General features: G+C 56.4%; 1 protein-coding gene across 2 annotated transcripts in view; it reads left to right on the forward strand.

Moving 5' to 3' along the window:
- Positions 1–16,214, forward strand: part of SZT2 (SZT2 subunit of KICSTOR complex) — a gene marked incomplete at its 5' end in the record, with an annotated part of 50,820 nt that overhangs the window by 27,167 nt on the left and 7,439 nt on the right. For both annotated transcript variants that reach the window (XM_079697564.1, XM_079697565.1), the window contains 36 exons: positions 150–265; positions 376–622; positions 1,492–1,633; positions 1,781–1,873; positions 2,011–2,089; positions 2,192–2,485; positions 2,647–2,788; positions 2,968–3,063; positions 3,152–3,215; positions 3,448–3,633; positions 3,981–4,148; positions 4,237–4,324; positions 4,424–4,495; positions 4,673–4,874; positions 5,706–5,805; positions 6,529–6,658; positions 8,546–8,698; positions 8,797–8,899; positions 8,989–9,094; positions 9,181–9,292; positions 9,927–10,045; positions 10,151–10,315; positions 10,596–10,680; positions 10,843–11,007; positions 11,096–11,263; positions 11,621–11,778; positions 12,196–12,362; positions 12,456–12,553; positions 12,661–12,793; positions 12,909–13,039; positions 13,170–13,270; positions 13,344–13,520; positions 13,716–13,983; positions 14,086–14,165; positions 14,250–14,375; positions 14,501–14,700. In XM_079697564.1, the coding sequence (XP_079553690.1) occupies positions 150–265; positions 376–622; positions 1,492–1,633; positions 1,781–1,873; positions 2,011–2,089; positions 2,192–2,485; positions 2,647–2,788; positions 2,968–3,063; positions 3,152–3,215; positions 3,448–3,633; positions 3,981–4,148; positions 4,237–4,324; positions 4,424–4,495; positions 4,673–4,874; positions 5,706–5,805; positions 6,529–6,658; positions 8,546–8,698; positions 8,797–8,899; positions 8,989–9,094; positions 9,181–9,292; positions 9,927–10,045; positions 10,151–10,315; positions 10,596–10,680; positions 10,843–11,007; positions 11,096–11,263; positions 11,621–11,778; positions 12,196–12,362; positions 12,456–12,553; positions 12,661–12,793; positions 12,909–13,039; positions 13,170–13,270; positions 13,344–13,520; positions 13,716–13,983; positions 14,086–14,165; positions 14,250–14,375; positions 14,501–14,700 (5,034 nt within the window). The remainder of the gene's footprint in view (positions 1–149; positions 266–375; positions 623–1,491; positions 1,634–1,780; positions 1,874–2,010; positions 2,090–2,191; positions 2,486–2,646; positions 2,789–2,967; positions 3,064–3,151; positions 3,216–3,447; positions 3,634–3,980; positions 4,149–4,236; positions 4,325–4,423; positions 4,496–4,672; positions 4,875–5,705; positions 5,806–6,528; positions 6,659–8,545; positions 8,699–8,796; positions 8,900–8,988; positions 9,095–9,180; positions 9,293–9,926; positions 10,046–10,150; positions 10,316–10,595; positions 10,681–10,842; positions 11,008–11,095; positions 11,264–11,620; positions 11,779–12,195; positions 12,363–12,455; positions 12,554–12,660; positions 12,794–12,908; positions 13,040–13,169; positions 13,271–13,343; positions 13,521–13,715; positions 13,984–14,085; positions 14,166–14,249; positions 14,376–14,500; positions 14,701–16,214) is intronic.

Raw genomic sequence — 16,214 nt, forward strand, 5'->3', positions numbered from 1 at the left:
CTGGACTTCCTCAGCACATCAGTTGAGCTTGCTGGGCCGTGGATACATTTGGTAGGGACCTAGGGATGGTCCACTGGAAGGTTGAGGATGGTGAGTCTGAGGTGTCACCAGGGGAGCTGGCCAAGCCATCTCTTTCCTCCTGTTTCTAGGACTCAGCTCCTCGATCAGCCTTCCCTCTCCTCAGCCTGGATGGAGCCCAGGCACAAGGAGGCAGCTACGCACTGTGCCTTGCTGCAGGAGCATGCACAGCGATGCTACGTCCGTGGTGAGTGTGACGCCGTAGCAGGGAGGAGCCCCCTTTGCAGGATTACAGGCATAGGGACTGGAGAGGCCCTTGCAGAGCTTGACCCTCGTGGCCCCTTCCACTTCCACCAGGGCTGTTCCGGAGCTTGCAGCAAGCACAGAGCGTGACCTCGCAGGACATGCTGATAGCAGTGGATGCCTGTGAGGAGCTACTACAGGAAGTAGACATCACCCCTTTTCTGCTCGCACTGTGTGGCCACACTCGGGGTTTGCCTCATGCACCCCCAAGCCCTGGTCCTCTCAGCCCTGGGCCCTTCAGCAGCAGTGTGGAGGAGGGCCCCGAGCCTCGGGAACGAGCTGTCTTGGCTTCTGAGTCCAGGTTGGGATGGTCCTTGAATGACGTATAAGGGGGCACACAGACAAAGCCCCTATAAGCAGGGGCCTTCTGACCTGGGGGAGTGGCTGTGCACGGTAGTCCCCAGCCGTGCTTTGTCCTGGTTTCCCACCCCTCCTGCCCAGGCTTCTTTCTCCCATTTGGCACCCACGGCGGTCTTCCTCTCCTACTCTGCTTGTTCTCCTGGCTCTCCTGTTCTGGTGTGGAGTGTTGAGCTAGATTAGGGGTGGGGAGTTGTCAGTGGCCATCAGTGAAAGTAGAAGTTTGTTCTGAGGACATTCACATAATAGTAATAGTCCCCCAAACTGTGAGTTTCGTAGAGGCAAAAACTGTTGAAGGGAGGGAGAGAGGCATGCAGACAGACGGCTACGTGTCTGGTGTCTGTAGTGGATCAGCACTGGGGAAACAGAAGGAGCGGAAGGATGAGTACACTGATGATGCCCAGATCGGAAGCCCAGCCCAGTTCTCTCTCCGGAGGTCTAGATCCCACACCTTTCATGCCTCCTAAACGAGTGCACTTTCTTCCCACCAACCCTTGCTTCTCTGCCTGTGTCCCTCCTCCACGGTGAAAGATCTCTCCCTCCACCCACTGGTCCAATCAGAAAACTGGGAGTCAGCCTTACTCATTCCTCTGTTTCACAGAAATGTCCAGCCACTAAGAAATGTGGAGGTTAGAGCCAAGACGGGTGGGTTGGTTCTCCTGGCCTCTTCCCGCCCATGTCGTGTGCTCATAAGCACCCTTCCTAGAGGCAAAGACAGACAGGTGTGTGCTGCTCCCACTCAGGAAGCAGGCTCATTTAGGCCTTGATGGTTCCTAACACTTCACTGTCCCCCACCCCACCCTGACCACTCAGCATAGAGACCGAGGACCTAAGCGAGCCTGAGTTTCAGAGCACCCGTGTCCCTGGCCATCCAGACCCTGGCCTGGAGATATCTCTGACAGACATCTGCCAGCTCAGAGGAGAGGCACATGATGCCCTTCATAGCCTCATCCAGGTGAGGGTAGAGAGGGCAGAGTCCTGCCTGCACAGGGGGGCAATGGTCTCTCCTGGGTTGGGGGTGTATAGGTGTCTGTTCTAGGGTGGGAGCAGTGTCCTGCCGAGCAGTGACTGACATCGTAGCCTCCTTCTAACCCCCAAACAGGAGAAGTTCCTGGAGATCAGCGGTCTCTACTTCCGCACAGTGCCCTCCAATCCCCACTACTTCTTCTATTGCCCTCCATCCAGCAGGCATGAGGTGAGTGGCTTTCTCCCTGACCTCCCTCATGCCCGCAACCTATAGCCCCAGAGGCCCCGCTTGACCCACCCGGATCCTCTTAACTCTCGGTTCCCTGAGGCCCTGCCTTGGATCATACCGTCTCTTTTTTTGCCCAGGATGAGGGCCCCCGGGACGCAGGAGACAGAAAAGTCAGTGACTTGGAGTTTTCAGAGGCTGAGCTCATGGGAGAAGAAGGTATATAGGCAAGCGGGTAGAGGTGGAAAGGCTGCTTCAAGCCAGGATTCGGGGGCCTTTGCTGCCAACCTATCCTGTTGACCACATGACGTGTATCTCTAGGAGACACATCTGCCTGCTGTGTGGTCACCGAGAGTGACCCAGAGCTGGAGGTGGAATACCTCGAGAGCCGTGAACCAGACCTGGGGCCTGCCGGGCTGGACTCCGCCTCATTGTCAGACGCAGATACGGTGAACCCCGATGAAGACTCCTTCAGCATCCTGGGGGGCGACTCACCCACGGGGCCCGAGAGCCTGGCACATGACCTGCCACCACTCTTCCTGCACCTCACATGCTCCGTGCGGCTACGCGGCCAGCACAGCTCAGTACCCGTGTGCAGCCTGCCCACCTGCCTGGGTGAGTTTGGGGTGCCTAGGGGAGGGCCACTGCTCCGATGCAGCCTGTCTGCCTGCCTGGGGGTCAGGGAGAACCTACGGGTGTAACTCTTTAGCCCTGGAGACTCGGAAGCTGTGTTCATCCCAGGGCTGCAGTAACCCCTGACTTGCCCCCTCTCCCAGGCCAGGTGCTTTCTAGTCTGGAAGGCCCCCCGATTGGAGGCCGAGTTCCTCTACGGGACCTCAGTGTCACTCTGGACGTCTTTGTGCTGACCTTGCCCCTGGAAGTGGAGCTCCCCCCAACCTCAGACCCTCAACACCACCGGTGGGACAGCAAGTTTGGTGGGGGGTATCTGGGGTCTTGTTGGAGTAGGGGGACCATTAAGGAATCTGTGGGCACCTGGGGACTAAGGGTACCTTAAGGATTCCAAGAAAGGAATGCTGAGGAGGCCCTAGGAGGGTAATAGCTGCTGACCTTTGACCTTTGCTCCTACCCTGTTTCAGGTCAACGTCTGAGAGCAGTACGTCCTTCCCACGATCCCCAGGACAACCATCCGATGATGGCCTGGGGCCCCCACTGCCACCTCCAGGAGAAGACAGGTAGTTCCTTATGCTCCCTCTCTGAGTTCCTTGTTCCCTGTTGGTTTTGTTTTCTGGAAACCAATATCTAAACCTTTCTTCCAATTAGGCACCCAGGACTATCTAATTTGGCCACACCCCACAGGCTGGCTATTGAGACCACCATGAGTGAGGTGAGGGCCTTCCCTCCCCCAACCTAAATGACAGCCCCTCAACACTGTAACTGATACCCTTTCCATCAGATGGTGAGGTAAGGCACCCTGTTTATGCTGGGGTCCAAGTGAGACCTCTCTCAGTCTGTGAGGTGGAGTATCTTCCAGTATCTTCTAATCTAAGAGTGCAGTGATGTCCCAATCAGCATGGGAGGTGCCCTTCACCACTTCCTGGATTGCTCTCCACCTGTAGATCCGCTGGTTGCTGGAGGATGAGATGGTGGGGGCACTCCGAAGAGGGGGCCTCCCCCAGAGCCCTGCCCTGCACCGTGCAGCTGCCCACATCCATAGCTCTCTTGGACGCTCCACCTGCCTTCGCCAAACTCTGCCACTGAGCTTTGTGTTCGGGCCAGAGCGTTCCCTCACACAATTCAAGGAGGTATGCTGCCCTCAGAATGCTCCCTGGTCACCTGGGGGCCCGTCCATCCCTGGACTCCACATACAGAACCGGAAGGCCCTCTCTTGGTTTGAGTTCACCTCTTCACCCTATTGTTTGACCTTTACCCCATGCCTGGCAGCCCAGCTCAGTGGGAAGAGACCCAGCTCAACGTTGCCACTGGGCCTGTTTTACCTTAGGCAAGACACTGAGCCTTTTTGTAACTCAGCAGTAGGGACGCTAGTGTCTGTTTCACCAGGTAGTTGTGAGGGTCTGATGAGGAAGTGTGGGGTGCCATGATCAGGGAGGGCTGTCCTGCTTAACCTCTGCCCTTGGCTCCTGCTCCCCAGGAGTTCCGCCACCTCCACCTCCCTGGGCATGTTCTTCTTGAGGACGCTGACAGTGGCTTCTTCTTTGTGGCTGTTGGCCAAGAGCCAGGTGGGTCCCGTGGGGAGCCCCCTTCGGCGACCTGGGCTTGGCACAGCCAGGAGGACAGGGCGGAAGGCGTCGAAGGGGAGGTGAGTCTTTCCTGGGCTGACCTGGGAACGGAGCAGGTGGTGGTGGAAGTGTGGGGCCTGTACTCCGTCCTGACCTCCTGCCTCTCAGGCCCTGACAGCCAGCCCCCAAGCCCCTGGCTCTCCAGAGGATTCTGAGGGACCCCTGCTCATCAGTCTGCCCAGCCTGCCCCAGCGAGGTAAGAGAGGACTTGCACCTCCCTGGCCCTGCTTCCACGTTCAGAGGGCATCCTCAGCAGGATTGAGAGAGGCTCCAGGCATTTCCCTTCTCTTCCCAGGGAGCCAGCCTGGGCCCAGCCGGGGACTCAGACTCATGTCCAGTCAGGGCAGTGTGGACTCAGACCACCTAGGTAAGCTCTGGCAGGACACAGAAGACTAAGCTGATGGGAAGTGGACTTAGGGCTGCACAGTGAAAGGTCTGGGCAGGGCCATCAGAAGGGATTAACCTGGAGGGGCCCACTGAGCTGATACACTTGGGGCTCAGATGAGCCTAAGGATGGGGTTGAACTTCAGCACGTTTGACACAGGTTACGACGGTGGCAGCAGTGGCTCAGACAGTGAGGGTCCCAGTGAGACCCCAGGGGAGAAGGCCCCCTTCACGCTGCGGACCCCGCCTGGCCCGGCACCTCCACAGCCTTCGCTTGCGGGCCTCCCTGGGCCCTGCCTGCCTGACTTCTGGCTCATCGTCCGGGTGCTGCAGGACCGTGTGGAAGTGTATGCACACGCGCGGTAAGGAGCAGCGGGGCCCTACACCCGACTCTGATGTTTGCTTCTTCTCCCTGGTCCCACGTCACCCCTCTTCAGTGTCGTTAGAAGGCTAAACTTGGAACTGAGGGTTTGGGTAGGGGTCTGACTTGTATTCTAAGGCTGGGAGCTCCTGACCACTTCCCACAGATTGTAGCAAAGCACATCACTCTACTTTCCTAATGGAGTTGAAAAGCTGATGAGGATTTTGGTTCCTAGCCGAGCATTAAGAGCATCTGTAGTTCACAGCAGCTTCAGGAGCTGTAGATATATAAAAATAAGGAATAATAGATAATATTTAACAAGTACTTGCTATGCGGCAGGCACTGTTCTAAGTTTTTTACACGGATCAATTCATTAAATCTGTAACAGCCCTATGAGGTATTACTATCCTCGTGGTCTGAATGAAGAAACTCCAGCACAGATAAGTTAAACACTTGCCCAAGGTCTCAGTTCATAAGCGGCAGCGCCAGGATCCATACCTAGGTATCTGGTTCAGTACTGCTCTAGTCACAGTGTTGAGAGGGGTGGGGGTGTTGAGAGAAGGGAGGACCCACCATTCTGAGGAAGAAGATCTGAGGGTAGAGAAGGTGAGCTGCATGATGGAAGCCTCAGTATGGCAGCTGGTGAGGCAAGCATGGAACCCAGGCTTCCAGAACTGCTATCGAGAATTCCATCTTTCCCAGTTCCCATCTTGTTTACTTGCCCTTGTCCAGTCCTCCTTCCTCTTCATGGTTCCTCTTGGCGGCAACGCCCATAACACCCTCCCCCCACTCCCTTCCCACTGCAATTCTGTGTCTGATCCACCCTTCCCAGGAGCCTGATTCGGGAGGATGGGGGGCCAGGCACCGAGTGTCGCCACCTGCAGCAGCTCCTGGTGAGGCGAGTTGGGGAGATCTGCAGGGAGGTCAACCAGGTAAGAGGCAGCCGGGGGCAGGGCTTTCCAGCCATGGGCCACAGCCCAGATGAGGAAGGGGTTTCCAGGAACTTGACCTTCAGAGGCCGTTGATCCATCTTGGATGTTTTCTTTGACCCTTAGTTACTGGGATGCTGCTACTCCCCAGGCTCCCTACAAACTGGGGAGCTCTCCCTAACCCACCCCCAGAGTGGGTTACTCTCCCGTCCCCTCCCAGTGACTGTGAGATGCTCCCTCTCATTGCACTGTGCTACCATGTGGGACATGATAGTGAACAAGACAGAGGGAAACCCTGACTCTCTGGAGCTTACGTCAAGTGGAGGAGATAGACATGGAACAACTAAAACACACTAACTGCTTCTGCTACAATTGTGAAGGCTTCTACAGAGGAAAAGCAGAGACTGGTGTGAGAGCATATAACAGGGATCTGACCACCTGCAGTGTCAGGGAAAGCTGGGAAGAAGAGATTTTTTTAAGATGGTGAGCAGATTCTGGCAAAGAGGAGGGACAGATGTTCCTAACTGGGCTTCAGTGCTCAGAGCCCGGAGCCCAGTGACTGTCAGACGTCATCTCTGAGCTCCCAGTGGTTACAGGTGCTCTTTTTGACTTCCTACCCCCAGTGATAATGGGCGTTCTCTCCAGCCTTGGATCACCCCTCACCACCCCCACCATTGTATGGGGGAATATTTCCGTTCCCTGAGACCTTGCTCCTTCTTCTCCCAGCGGCTGCTTCTTCAGGACCTTCATGACAGTCACGTGTGTAACTCTCTTCTGGTGGCTGAGAGTGAAGAAGATCTATGGCGCAGCGAGACCCCCTTCCACTCCCGTCAGCGGGCACCACTGCCCAGTGATGGTGAGTCCTGCCCAGTGATGGTGGGTCCCACCCAGGAGCCTCCCTCCCCAGGGGATGCTGCTGCCCTTGCCTTTATCGAAGACTCTGTTGAGAAGCTGCGGGTAGAGTCACCATTAACTGGCCATCGGTGCCAGGTAATACAGGCAGGGCAAGGAGGAAAGGACAGAAAAAGATCAGCAGGTTTGGCTGTTGCGAGTTCATCAGTGACTTTAGTGAAAATGCTTTCAATGGAGAGACGGGAGTAGAAACCAGAGGAAATGGAGACATGAAAGGATGTTCGGGAAGAGGAGCTGGGACTAATTGGTCTTTCAAGTAGCCTGGCAGTGGAGGAGGAGACAAAGTAGATCCGGCAGAAACTAAAGCAAGGTGGGAGGCAAGGCAGGAAGTTAAAGTAAGGTAGAAACTTGAGCACCCTTATGTTCCACGGGAAAGAGCCAGCAGAGGGGGAGAAATACAGGAGAGAAGGTACACGGAAGAGGCCCCTGCTGTGACCTGTCTTCCTAAATGCACGCCTCTGCCTGGCCCTACCTTGTTTTCCAAAATGACCGTCTTTCCCCTGCAGGGTAATAGACAGGGCCGAAGAAGGGGGCAGGGGCATCCTGGACAAGTGGGCCAGCTCACAGGGGAGAAAAACAAGAGGGGTGGAGCCTGAGGGCCAGTAGAAGGATTTGCCTTCTGATTGGCTGTCCCTCCAGGCAAGCAGGCAGGCAGGCACAGAACCCTTCGGGGTTTCTGAGATTTCTAGTCGTGGTTAGGAAACGTGATAATCTACTCGAGATGGTAATTGAAGTCTCCGCAATTCTGCTCCCTTCTCTTACTCCTCATGACCTCTCACCCCAACTCACAGAGGAAAGCCGGATCATGCCATTCCTTTGCCATTGTCTCTCTGTTATAAAAGTCAGATCACTCCTTATCTTTAACATTCTCAGCAAGTCTGTGGATGAACGTTCCTAACAGCTCTGGGAGAGTACATCTCTCAGCTCATCCTGGGATGTATTCCATATCAAAGCAGAATCCCCATAATTGATGGACTTCCCAGGGTTTTGAAGCATCTTCTGCAAATCGAGTATGAGCTGCGACAGCCAAGCACTTTTACTTCACAATGGCTCCCAGCAGCCCAGGATGTAAGATCAGTCAGAATCCAGACCCAGCCCTTCCTCATTTTAGTCTCTCCATATGGTTTTGCTGAAACCCTTAGCAACCAGCATTCCATTCCAGACTCTGCAGCCTCCCAGGTGTCCTGTATGCTGCTCACATCTGACAGCAGCTTCTCTGGGAAACCAAATTGCCACCTTGACCTACCAGAAGGTTCCTCATCGACCTGGAAGCCTAAAAAGGGTGGATTGAGGCCATGGGCTATGGCCATGGGCTCTCACGTAGAGCCACACTGCCCTTTGGGTTCTCTGGGAGAGCTGTCCTCCAAAGCACAGGACGTAGTTTTCCCCCACTTTGCTGCACGTGTGTGTAAGCAGTCATGCCCTTTTTGTTTTAATGGGGTTATTGTTGCAACTCCCAATGAGTACACAAGTGGGGTGTATGTTGTGTACCCCGTATATGTTTATGTGTGTGTATATATATATGTTTTGACAGGCTCAGAGTGTCTTGGCATTATCTTCATGATTTTCTCATGCTTTGCCTTGCCTGACACCTTTTCTTAGCTCCTTCTCCACATCTCCCTGACATAGTTCTGAAAACCTTTGTGCTGTGACTTATCTTCCTAAAAGCATGGTCCTATCTTATTACCCAAAATGACCATCTATCCCCCCTGCAGAGTAATAGGCCCGAGGAGTAGGGGGAATGAGGACAGGTAGGCCGGTTCACAGGTGAGAAGTCTCTGAGGGCAGAGGGCTGTGTCCCATTTCTGATCCACTGTCTCCCTTCCCCCAGATTACACTGCTGATGAGAGCTGTGGACCCCGAGGATACCTAGCAGCCACCATGCAGTTTGTCCCTGGCCATTTCTCCTGTGACGTTGTGTGGGGAACCGTGATTCGAGTCCACTCACGCCTCAAAATGGGGCCCAGCATGGGGGTCTCTCGGGGTATGTGGTTGACATGAGAGGGCAGGTAGAGTTCAGGGGGGTCGAGGTGGGGGCGGATCTGGAGAAGGGAGTTTCCTGAACCCATGTTCCTCCCACAGCCATCCAGGCCCTGCGCTCTGTGCTCAATGCCTTCTCCGTGGTGAACCGGAAGAATATGTTTGTTTATCAGGAGCGAGCAACGAAGGCTGTGTACTATCTGCGGTACGTGGGCCCTGAGAAGATGGGCTACAGCGTGGGTTAAGGTTGGCACAGGAGGAGCTATGTCCAAAGCCCTTGCCACTCTTTCCCAGGCTCCTGGAGACGTCCTGCAGTGAGCGGCCATGGGACGGCGATGCCCTGCCCCCGTCCCTAGCTCTGTCCCGAAGCCAGGAGCCCATCTGCTCTGAGGAAGCCTCGGCATGTATCCCCCCACTCCCTGATGCCCCCGTGCTCCCTCCTACTTTGCTCCCTGGAGCCGGGCCCTGACCAGAGTTTCCCTGCAGGGCCCTCGTTCCCCCCTGGACATGGCCTCCAGCCGAGGTTCAGATGCTGCTCGTCCTGTGGGCCAAGTGGACAGACATATCCAGCTGCTGGTGCATGGCGTAGGGCAGGCAGGTGAGGGCCATGGGGAGGGGTAGGGGAGTGACCAGATGAGGTTCCAAAGCCCTCTGGGACTTCTCTTCTTCTTATGCCAGCTCATGCTGTGCTCTGGGCTCTCGAGCAGGAGCTGGGTGGGAAAGGACAGGCTCCTGGGATGTTTAGGGATAGGACCTGTCGCTGACTGAAATGCAGCTTAGGGAAGAGGAGCTGTAAAAGTTAACACCCAGGTGTCTGTCCTGGGTGACTGTGTGGAGAGATGGTGGTACCACTGGCCGGGTACTGGGGCAGGTTTGGGGTGAAGATGATGGGTTCGGTTGGGATACGTTGAGACTGAGGCATCCAGTAGGCAACTGGCTCATTTAATTTATTTATGGCTCAAAAGTGTGCACTAGTCTTGGGCTAAGACTGCGACGTATGAGGTAGTTGCTATTATTATCCCCATTGTATTGAGGGGGGCACCAAGGCTTTGAGAGGTTAGACTCACTTGTCCACGGTCACATAACGAGTAGCTTGGCAGAACCAGAACCAGAACCTGGTGCTGGCCGCCTCTGGTGCATGGGAGCCTGTTTGAGTCTGGGGTTAAGGGCTGGGATGGGGGTAGCTGGATCCTCCGCCCGTGTTCCCACCTTGCCACCGTGGCTGTGTCCAGGTCCCGAGATCACAGATGAGCTGGTGCGGGTTCTGCGTCGGCGCCTGGATGAGGCCACCCTGGACGTCATCACAGTCATGCTCGTTCGGAACTGCAAGCTGACGCCGGCTGACGTGGAGGTCAGCTCCCTCCCAGGCTCCCTGCGTGGCTCCCCCGCAGCCACAGGGATGGTCTCCGTGGGAACCTCTTCCTTCATCTCTGACTCCCCTTCCTCCCCTCTGCAGTTCATCCAGCCCCCAGGAAGTCTGCCCTCGGAGGTGCTGCATCTGGCGCTGCCACCCTCCTGCAGGCCCTGGCTTCCTGCCCTGGCCTGGTACCTGCGGCAGAATCTGCTCATCTTCCTGCACTCGCCCAAGTACACAGACAGCAACAGCCGGAATCACTTCCAGGTGAGACTGCACACACCTCTCCCCACCCGCGTGCACCAGGCCCTCCACCCACCACACACCCTTGCTGTGTAACTGTTTGCTACAGATGCCCCCCGCCAATGTACCTTTGTCCATGGACCTGTGTACACCCAGGCCCCCCTTCCCCGGCCTTTATCATCTACCTGTGTCTTCCTGTGCGTCTACGTGTAGCTGTCCCCCACTTCTCCTTGTGGATACCCGTTCCCTGATGGCATTTGTCCATTTGCCTGGTCTTAGTGTTCGGTGGCCGTTCTCTCCCCAGCATCCACTCCCACCACAGGGTGGCCTCCCCGACTTGGACATCTACTTGTACAACAAGCCTGGAGGACAAGGCACTGGGGGCAAAGGTACAGTGCAGGGCCTGGGCCCGTGGCACCACCAGGCATGGGAAAGCCTGTTCTGTCTCGCGGCTGAGGGCCTTTCCCAGCCTTGCAGCTGAGGGGGTTTGGGTGGGGTGGGGTGGGGCCTGGAAGTCCCAGACCTGAGCTTTCCTGTGGATTTCTACCCAGGGGTCGCCTGCATCACTCTAGCTTTTGTGGATAAGGAGGGAGCCCCCATCTCACTGGCATCATGGCCCCCCTCTTCTCCGGGGCCCCCAGACCCACTGCAGGAGGAGGCATTTGAGCAGCTGACTCAAGTCACTCGCTGCCCAGTCGTGCCGGATAATTCTTCAGGTAGGGAAGCTTGGTCAGAGGAGGGGGTGTTCATTTAATGCTGTAGAAACCAGGGACACACTCAAGTGGCCCCCATTCTCTCCTCCAGCTCTGAACGGGGCCCCACGGCTTCGACTGGATGTGTGGGAAAAGGGGAACATCAGTATCGTGCAGCTGGAGGAGAAGCTCCGAGCAGCAGCTCGCCAGGCCCTGGCTGATGCCATCATGGAGCTCCGGCTGCTGCCAGCTTCACTATGTACAGAGGACACGTCCCCAGGTATGCAGGGTCCAGAGAACCTCACAGGTCTAGGTGCAAACGTGAGAGTCTGGGGAGACGTCACAGAGGCCCCATCTGAAATACATGTTCACAATTGTCCATCACCTTCCCTGCATCAGCAAGGTGATATGCCTTGGTAGAAATGTATGCATGCTGGTCACTCAGAGAGGGGGAATATATGGTCAGGAACTCCCTTCACACAAACACACACAGCCACGCACCTTTACTTGCATATACTGCCATTCAGGAACAGGTAGAGTAAGTGGCACATCACTCTCTTACCAGTCTTGGGGCTAGATTGTCTGAAATGGGGATTGATGGTCAGTGACAGGAGTCTGTAATGTCTGGTGCCCACAGGAAGTCTCAAGAGCGGGTCGTTGGAAACCAAGAGCCCTGCAGGCCGAGCTAGCATCTTTCCCCCTGGCCCTGGCCCTGGGCCTGGCTCTGGCCCTCGTCCCGGCGAGCCTGTGACACCCCCAAGCAAAGCTGGCCGACGTAGCTTCTGGGATATGCTGGTAATGGGAGCAAGGGAGGTGGTGAAGTTGACATCTGCCTTCTTGTCTGCCTCCTGTCTCCCCTACACGCCCCTACAGGCCCTGCCCCAGATCTCCTGTTGTGTAAAACTGCCCTGTGCCTTGTATAGGAGTGTGCAGAGTGTGGCAAGTTCTCACTGATACAGAGAGAGCCTCAGCTTGTTAAGTGCTTTCACTTCCACTTTTCCTGTCGGATCCTCACAGCCTGCACGATTGCAGCAGGCCTTTCACCAGTGAGGCAGCTGAGGCTCCGGAAAGTTGAGTAGCCTGTCCAAGGCTGCTTGGCCAGCCTCCGGGCCTCCAAATCCTCCAGGCTCTTGTTACCGTTCCATGATGCCTCCGTCCTCCGCCCCATTCCCCTTCCCTTTAGCCCCTCCTCATTCACTGCATTGTTCCCAGAGTAAAACAGAATGTGGGGACTTGGGTTCCCCGAAAACAACTGATGACATTGTCCTGGATCGGCCAGAAGACACTCGGGGCCGGAGGCGTCACAAAACAGAGAGTGTTCGGACTCCTGGTGGGACTGAGCGGGCAGCAGGCCCAGAGTCTGGAGCCCAGAGACAAAGGTGTGTGTGTGTGGTCACAGGGGATGTTGGGTGTGTGTAAACACAGCCGTCTTGTATGTGGGTGCAAGGCTGTTACTCCTGCTGTGTCTTCAGACGCAGGACCACACAGCTGGAGGAGGGTGAAGCGGGCACCCTGCAGCCTGTGTTTGCTCTTGTCGCTCAGCGCTGGATGGAGTTCATGGTTCAGATGGGTGAGACCCCAGCCCTTGCGTACATCCATCTCAACAGTCCCACCCTTAAGCTCCTGCCCTGGTCCCCATGCCACAGCCCCACCGTGACTTCTGTGTCCTGGATCCAGGATGTGCCTCGGTGTCCAGGAGCTCCACTCACATGGTGTCCCGGTTCCTGCTCCCATCTGTCCTGTCTGAGTTCACCACTCTGGTCACCTCAATGGCTGGAGACACCAGTGTCCGCATCTTTGAGCAGCATTTGTGAGTTTGGGGTCTCATGGAAGCTGAGGTAGGAGAGGTGAGGGCCTGGCCCAGGAGGAGATAACCAGGGAATGGGGCCATGGATGGTCTGCTTTCTGTCCATCCCTCCCACTAGGGCTTCTGAGCCAGAGATCTTCAGTCCTTGTTCCCTTGGACAGCTGGGCCCAACTCCCCGCCCGGCAGCTGAGCGGCATCTGCTGCTTCTGGGAAGGAACTTCTCGCAGTGGAGGAGACCCACCCAGCAGGGTGAGGCCACGGCCCGGAGGAGGGTGGGCTCAGAGTGACTGACCCTGGAGCCGCTGACCCTGTGGGAGGCAGGGTGGGATCGAGGGGGATCACCCCCAGACCCTCATTTTGCCCCTCCCTGACCCCGCAGCTGCCAAAGCCGTACAGCGCTTCGAGCCAGGAGGCGACGGGAGCTTGGGGCGAAATGCTCCCCGGCAGAGGTTCTTGCTGCTGGAGGTCATGGACAAGAAGGTAGACATGGGACCAGAGGCTGGCTGGGAGGAGGGGCTCCATGATCCCACTGACGCTGAGCCCTGACTTCCAGCTGCAGCTGCTGACCTACAACTGGGCTCCAGACCTGGGGGCGGCCCTGGGCCGAGCACTGGTTCGCCTCGTGCAGTGGCAGAACGCACGCGCCCATCTCATCTTCTGCCTTCTCAGCCAGAAGCTAGGGCTGTTCCACCACTACGGCCAGTTGGACTTCCCAGTGCGTGACGAAAAGGTGCCTGCTGCTCAGGTTCCCTCCTCTCCTGAGTGGTCAGCTAAAGGAAGTAGCAGTTCGGGAACAGGAGAGGGGACAGGCTGAGGGCAGGGGCAGTGGGGAGGGAGAGTCTGAGAGAGGAGGCCACGGGGGCGGTGGGAGAGGAGGTCTGAGGGCAAAGGCCATGGACTCCTTGTGAGGCTCCGTCTCTCTTAGGAGCCAAACCCATTCCTGCTGCCGACCATGGAAGCAGAGACCCTCATCCGGAGTGCAAGCCCCCCTCTGAGCCGCGAGCAGGGACGGCTGAGTGGGTCCTCTCGGGGTGGGGGCCCCCTTTCCCTGGACACATTCCCCTTCGATGAGGCCCTAAGGGATATCATGGCCGCCCGCCCCAGCTCCTCCCTCGGCCCTGTGCCCAGACCGCCCGATCCTGTCACCTACCATGGACAACAGTTCCTGGAGATCAAGATGGCAGAGCGCAGAGGTGAGGGCGCTGAGCCGGGCAGCAGGCAGGGCAGTCTGTGGAGTCTGGCAGGGCGAGGGGTGGCCAGTCCTGGGGGCTGCTACTAATGCCTCCAACCCCCAGAACTGGAGCGCCAGATGAAGATGGAGAACCTGTTTGTAACGTGGCAGCAGCGCTCCGCCCCAGCCAGCATGCCCATCAGTGTGAGTGGCCAACCCGCGTCCTCTGGGAGCGTCCCATGACCCTGCCCTGGCCACCACCCCGGTGCTCACTGCCCATTTCCCCAGGCTGGGGAGCTGGAGACCCTGAAACAGTCGTCCCGCCTGGTGCATTACTGTGCGACGGCCCTGCTCTTCGACCCCGCAGCCTGGCTGCATGGGCCCCCAGAGACCTCTGGGCCCCCGGAGGGGCAGGTGAGGCTCCAGACTCTGGATTTCTCCTGTGGGACCTCCCTTTACCCAACAGGGACCTCCATTCCTCCACCCCTGCTAGGGTGGTTGATGGTGGGTAGAGCCTTTCTTAATCTCCACTCCCACAGCGGCGCCACCGCCCTGAGTCAGGGTCTGGGAGCCGAGAGGCCTCCGCCAGCTGCGACTCCTCGGATGGGCCTCCACCGGGCGCCCGGGAGGAGCCTTGGCTGAAGGAGCTGAGCTTAGCTTTCCTGCAGCAGTACGTGCAGTATCTGCAGAGCATGGGCTTTGTGCTGGTGCCGCTGCGGCCCTCCTCGCCCGCCCGCAGGTGAGCGCGTCTCGTCTCCCCACCCTCCTCTTCTCCTCCACAGCAGGTGAGGCCCCACACACCCTTCCTCTTGGGTCCTGTTTGGGTAATTTGGGCCTTGCGTACATCCATCTCATCAGGCCCGCACACACACGTGAGGATCTGGGACACCTACCTGCAGCTCTCAAGCACATTCCGTAAGCCTCACACATCTCGTGGAACTCATGGCCACGTTCATACACAAACTGGGTACATTTTCACAGAGCTGCTTGCCCACATGTGTCTTCTGCACTTTCACGCTGGTGTCCATCCACACACACCAGTCCTGTACAGGCTCTTGGACCTGGGTCTTAACGATTGTTGTCCTGGTCACTTCCTGACCTCTCCAGAGATTTACATGGTTCCTGGCCCAGGAAGTTCTTTTCTCACCATGTTTTTTTTGTTTGTTTTTTGTTTTGTTTTTTTCTCACCAAGGACCCCTGCAATGGGCCTACTCGCATCACTGTCCTCTGGCCTGTTCTTGGTCATGTTCACTCACTGGCCAGTAGTGAGAGGTCTGAGTCCTGGGAAGTGGTAGACAGCTCCTCTGGCAACACCTTCCATCTCCCCAGAACGCAGTGAAAACTCTGCAGCCACCTTTCCCATCCTGTGTCAAGTCTCAAATTCCCATTTCTGTGGCCCGTGCCCTATGCCCCTCTCAACGTCTGAGCCTCCAGATTCTATGTTCCCAGCTCCTTCCCAGTGGCTGCATGGGAAAATGTCTGTTCGTGTTATGCCGTTGCTTTCATGTATCCAGATGTGTGAGTTTTTTTTCTCCCTCCTCTCTGCTTTCAGTTTGATACTTTTTCAGACTAGTAAATATAAGTTGTAGTTCCTTACTCAAGACGCCCTCTTGGCCCAGAAAGCCAATTCCAACTCCTTAGCATTTTTGTAACCAGCTCTCTACCTCCCAGGCCTCCCTCTCTTTTCCAGGCCTTAGGAAGAGAGGACAGGCCTGCGCCTCTGGGACATTTCATTCAGCGCCCCTCTCATTTCTCAGTGACAGACCCCAGGAGGAGCTCTCTGCTCATTGCCCTCCGCAGCCAGTTCCCAGCTGTAGGGATTTCTCTGGAGTTCGCATCCTTCCCATTCAGTTATGTTCTTCCCAGAAATCAGAATTCCCTTTTAAAACCAAAGATACTAGGATTAAAAATATGTTTCTAGAGGAAAATTTAAAGTCAGGCCTTCCTTCCTCTCCAGTCTCTAACCATCACCAATCACTAGTTAGGTCTGGTCCCTATTTCCTTGAGGATTAAGTGGGACATTTCTCGCCAGAGGCTTTGAACCCCCAGCAGGAGTTCCAGTGGTTTATAGCTCCTGAGTATGAGTTGGTCCCACTGGCCCTCTCTACTTTGTCCTCATTCACAGTATTTCTCTTTTCCCTTTGCCTCTGAGTTGAGAAACGAAGAACAGCAGGCCTGTGGAACACTGAAAATGCCCTTCCCAGGTCAAAAGAGAACCCCTTTTCCCTCTCAGGTGAACGTCCCTAACCAGGG

The sequence above is a fragment of the Hyperoodon ampullatus genome, assembly GCF_949752795.1.
Source record: "Hyperoodon ampullatus genome assembly, chromosome: 2".
Classification (NCBI taxonomy): domain Eukaryota; kingdom Metazoa; phylum Chordata; class Mammalia; order Artiodactyla; family Ziphiidae; genus Hyperoodon; species Hyperoodon ampullatus.